The sequence below is a fragment of the Sinocyclocheilus rhinocerous genome, unplaced genomic scaffold (assembly GCF_001515625.1).
Source record: "Sinocyclocheilus rhinocerous isolate Xijiao unplaced genomic scaffold, SAMN03320098_v1.1 scaffold3693, whole genome shotgun sequence".
NCBI classification, from domain to species: domain Eukaryota; kingdom Metazoa; phylum Chordata; class Actinopteri; order Cypriniformes; family Cyprinidae; genus Sinocyclocheilus; species Sinocyclocheilus rhinocerous.
Genome location: NW_015630705.1, coordinates 372,568 through 377,719, shown reverse-complemented (window position 1 = coordinate 377,719; position 5,152 = coordinate 372,568). Strand labels below are relative to the sequence as shown.

Below are 5,152 nucleotides of genomic sequence, written 5' to 3'. Positions count from 1 at the left end.
ATTACAGTTTAACACATATTCACATAGAAAACAGCTGTTTTAAACTCTAATAATATTTCACAATTTTACTGTATTTTTGATCAAATAAATGCAGCCTTGCTGAGCAGAAGAGCCTCTTTCAGAAATCTTTCTGACCCCAAACTATTGAGTGTTCGTGTGTTTTCACTGTGCACCTCCTCCAGATGCTGAACTGCTGCATCGAGCGCAAGAGAGCGAGGGATGATGGGAGGAAGAGCGGCGTGTCAGACAGGAGCCGTCAGGGGCCCGAGAGCGCGGGGCCCGCTGAAGTTTCTCCGGGGAAGTCCTGGGACTCGTGGAGCGACAGCGAGGAGGAGTTCTTCGAGTGTCTGAGCGACACGGAGGAGATGAAGGAGACGGAGAACGAGAAAAAAACAGCCAATAAGAGCAAAGCTGAAGGTCGCCTGCAGCCGCATGGCAAACTGACTCTTCTGAACTCACCGGAGCCGCTCTTCATCCCCGTCACACAGGTCAGATCGCCCACATACTGCTTATTATTAGTGTTCAGTGGTGGCATGTGCTTTTGCTGAACCCATCAGTTTGCATTATTTCAACTTACTTTTAAAATAATCATCTTTAACAGCAGAATTTGTAGTGAAAATGACATTTCCCATGATGCTATGCAGAAAATTCCACCAATCAGAGAATAATTAGAATGATTTCTGAAGATCATGTGACACTGAAGACTGGAGTAATGATGCTGAAAATACAGCTGCGCATCACAGAAATAAATTACAGTTTAACACATATTCACATAGAAAACAGCTGTTTTAAATTATAATAATATTTCAGTTTTTACTGTATTTTTTATCAAAGAAATGCAGCCTTGATGAGCAGAAGAGAGTTCTTTTAAAAAAACAATAAAATTCTTACTATATACAGTATATATGCATATTTTCATATTTTGCAATAAACCATCAACGTCAAATTAGTTTCATGTTTCACCATCATTTTTTATTCAATTGTCATTCTACTAATGGTATGCGGCCGGCCAAAGTTAACTTTATTTTAATCAGAACACTAAACCATTATTTCCCCCGGCTGCATCTGCGAGGCGTCCGTTACACATCTCCCCTGTGTGTTACCGGCAGTATTTATGACTGTCGCATGTCTGACTACTTTACTCTTGGTAATGCTTTTTACAGTGCGTGCGTTTCTGTTCGTGAACTGAATTCTTCATCAAGCGCACCTTCGCACAGAGAAAAAGACTTAAAAGCGAACACCAAGCAGGCCTACTTAAACACTGAGTAATGAGCCCATATCATTTGGCGTGGTTACGGAGGTAGAAACATAAATCAGTGTTTCAGTCTGTCTGTATATTCTCTCATTTGACCTGTGTCTTCATCATCATCATCTTCATCATGTCCGTGTGTTAGTATCACATCCACGGCGCTTGACGTCTAATGAGTCTCAGCTCGTCATACCTTAATTGTTGTGCTGGTTAAGTGTCGCTCTTAGTGACGCACCGAAATTTCAGTAATCAGACATTGGCCGAAACATGACTGTATTAGCATCTGTTTTGTGCTCACAACATGGATAAACTACAACAGCTGTGTAAACACTAGTGCTGGATCGATTTTTGTTCTTAAGCGCTCTTTATCTTGATGAACCGATATTGAATCATTTGAACCCCAAATCAATCTTTTAGTCTGTGCTGTTTTCAGTTGAACAAAACTTCACTAAACATCATTTCTAGCTCCTGCCATCTAGCAATCACTCTACGTTTTGTGCTTTGTTACTTCTGTTATGAACCAAAGTCCGTCCATTTTATCACTAAATTCAGTCAGTGAATGTGTTTTTGCTGCTCTTTAATGTGTGCTGACAGATGCTGGATAGTGAAGCGATCATCTCGTCCTCTTTACTACTAGTTACAGCAGCAAATAAACACGAACGAGCATCAGAAGAAACAGAACAACTCAATCATGGAATCGATCAATCACAAAGATGTCAATAAAACAGCCTGTGAACAGTAATGTCAGGAAAGACATTCAATGACCATAAACTAGAGAGTCGGCTAGAAAAAACAACTCTTGAGGAGCATTTCGCTGAATAAATGCACTGTGTGTGACTGAATGAGCCTGTCGTGAGAGAGCAGATGAGTGGAGTAACTCTCACAGGGGTTTCTGCCTAATCGAGATGTTGTTAGGATTGCACTGGAAAACAAAACAAAAAATGCATTTCTCTTCTGCTCTAGTTTGCTGTCTAATAAACATGGCATTGCACACTGCCGTTTACTGTCTGGCTGTTGTGCTCGGGTAAAAGAGTCTACTAAATGCTTAAATGTAAATGACCATTTTTGCATCACATTTTTCATCCGTGAAACCGAGTGAATCGTGCTTGTACTGTGCTGCTGATAACTGTTATTATTGTGCCGCAGGAGCCCGCGCCCATGACTGAAGACCTGCTGGAGGAGCAGTCGGAGGTTCTGGCCAAACTGGGCACGTCGGCTGAAGGAGCGCACCTCCGCGCCCGCATGCAGAGCGCCTGCCTGCTCTCAGACATGGAGTCCTTCAAGGTGAGCTGTGTGCTCGTCAGTGAGAGGTCTAAAGGTTATGATAGCACTGCATTCTGGAGTCAGAAATGAGCATCTCCACGTCCCACATGCTCTGCAGATGTTCAGCATCTGTGTCCTGGCAGCAGATTGTTGTCAGTCATGTCACCTGTAATTCACTGTGAGTCCAGCTGATCTCCAGCGCACTGTGTAACAGCATTCTGACCACTGTCAGCCGGAGGAACATCATCTCTAGTGCCATCCAGCCTGAGGATTACATGAAGGACTTTTAATTTTAAGAAAATATGTGACCCTGGACAACAAAACCAGTCATAAGGGTCAATTTTGTGAAATTGAGATTTATACATCATCTGAAAGCTGAATAAATAAGCTTTCCATTGATGTATGGTTTGTTAGGATCGGACAATATTTGGCCGAGATACAACTATTTGAAAATCTGGAATCTGAGGGTGCAAAAAAATCTAAATATTGAGAAAATCATCTTTAAAGTTGTCCAAATGAAGTTCTTAGCAATGCATATTACTAATCAAAAATTAAGTTTTGATATATTTATGGTAGGAAATTTACAAAATATCTTCATGGAACATGATCTTTACTTAATATCCTAATGATTTTTGGCATAAAAGAAAAATTTATAATTTTGACCCAAACAATGTATTGTTGGCTATTGCTACAAATATACCCCAGCGACTTAACACTGCTTTTGTGCTGCAGGGCCACATATGTCTTTTTTTCCCCTCAGAATTTGACTTTATATCTCACAAGTCAGAATTGTGAGATAAAAGGTCGCAATTACTTTTTTTTAAATTCCGTGGTGGGAACAGACTTCCATAGATTGCTCATGCCAGTGCAGAAACGAGAAGCTGGCTCCGCATCCACACGACAACAGCGAGCAGATTATATAACGCATCCTCCTCTACCAGACAATAGCTCCTCCTGTCTTCAATTCACTGAATCTTTTATAGCTTTCACCTTTTAAAAACGCCGCTTGGCAGAAGCCAAAGGGAGAAGCATCATTCATTTTCATAAGCACCTTATTTTCCATCCCTCTGTCGGATAACGGCGAATTATCCCGAAGCGTTATGCCGTGGACAAGCCCCAGAGATTAAGGAGCGAGGGATTTGTGTGGGAAGGGAACGCTCCGTGAGCACAGCGAGCACAGCCTCATTTCCCACTCCTCCTTGCGCGCTATGAAGCCAGAATGCTCGTTTTTGAGCACCGGGGGGCGAGACCGATGTGGAAAGGTGACATTTTGTGTCTATTTTGCCTCGCTATAGCCTGTTCAACTGCCCTACAAAACGCTCTAATTTCCTGAGCCGACACACCAGCTCGTCTTATTGCAGCGGCGGACCGCTGTGAGCGCAGCCGTCGCAGTAAATGGCCCCTTTAGCTGAAGATAGTCTCTAAATTTAGCAGCAGTGCTGTCTGTAATTGTGCTTAGCCAAGCATCATTTGCCATTTTGGCTTTAATTACCATCTCCCTCCGGGTGGAGAGCAGAGAGAGCCCAATATGATGAATGGGGCGTCCTAAAATCTGACGGCGCTGGCGCTCCGCTGGATGACGGGCCGTCAGTGATCAGCTGCAGCGGTTCATCTGCTGTTAGAGATTATCAGAATGCTCTCAGGGATCAGCCTGTACAGGAAAACAGCAGCTCAGTGACTCGTTACACACTACAGCTTTACTGTGTTCATCACATGTGAGTCACGTCTGTGGAAAAACTCTCCGGCGGCCCGACCGCTGTCACAGGATTCAATAAGCTGTTGCTAAGGTGTTCTTAATAGTTGCTAGTGAGTTGCTAAGATGTTGTGAGTGGTTGCTAGGCATTTGCTCTGGTATTTCTGGTATCTGTCTTAAGTATCAGCACAGGCTGATGTGAGGAGTCGTGGTTTGTGGTGTTTTCAGTGTTGTTGTGGATTGGCTGGTTTTTGGAAGCAGCACACAGTCGAGATCTGACAAGAAATGTGTTTCTGTAAGTCTCGCTGAAACTGTCATCATTATGTCTGGTTTGTGTGTCTCTCAGTAATTATGGAGTATGAAAGTGCTCAGGACTTCAGCGACTGATGGAAAGGTCATCCTGAGGAACTTTGAGTCTGTAGCTCATTTATAAAAGAAGTGTGTAATGATAAATCACACACTGATGAATAAATACATACACCAATAAATACACACACCAAAAATTACATAATAACACCAATAAAAACAAGCACACCAGCTATACGCTTTACTCACAGCATTCCTGCTCATCTGGAGACCATTATATATGTATGTGTGTGTGTGAGTCTGATTGCGTATGAGTGTGTATGAGTTTGAGTGTGCATGAGTGTATGAGTTTGAGTGTGTGTGTGTCTGAGTTTGAGTGTGCATGAGTGTGTGTGTGAGTTTGAGTGAGTGTGAGTTTGTGTGTGTGTGTGTCTGAGTTTGATTGTGCATGAGTGTGTGTGTGAGTTTGAGTGAGTGTGAGTTTGTGTGTGTGTGTGAGTGTGTGTGTGTGAGTTTGAGTGTGCATGAGTGTGTGAGTTTGAGTGTGCATGAGAGTGAGTTTGAGTGTGCATGAGAGTGTGTGTGTGTGAGTTTGAGTGCATGAGAGTGTGTGTGTGTGAGTTTGAGTGTGCATGAGTGTG

The 5,152-nt window shown here is 42.8% G+C and overlaps 1 protein-coding gene across 1 annotated transcript in view; it reads left to right on the top strand.

The window, feature by feature from the left end:
* rab3gap1 (RAB3 GTPase activating protein subunit 1) overlaps positions 1–5,152 on the top strand; it is a 38,686-nt gene that overhangs the window by 23,700 nt on the left and 9,834 nt on the right. The window contains 2 exon segments of the mRNA XM_016553228.1: positions 95–488; positions 2,396–2,533. Of these exon segments, the coding sequence (XP_016408714.1) occupies positions 95–488; positions 2,396–2,533 (532 nt within the window).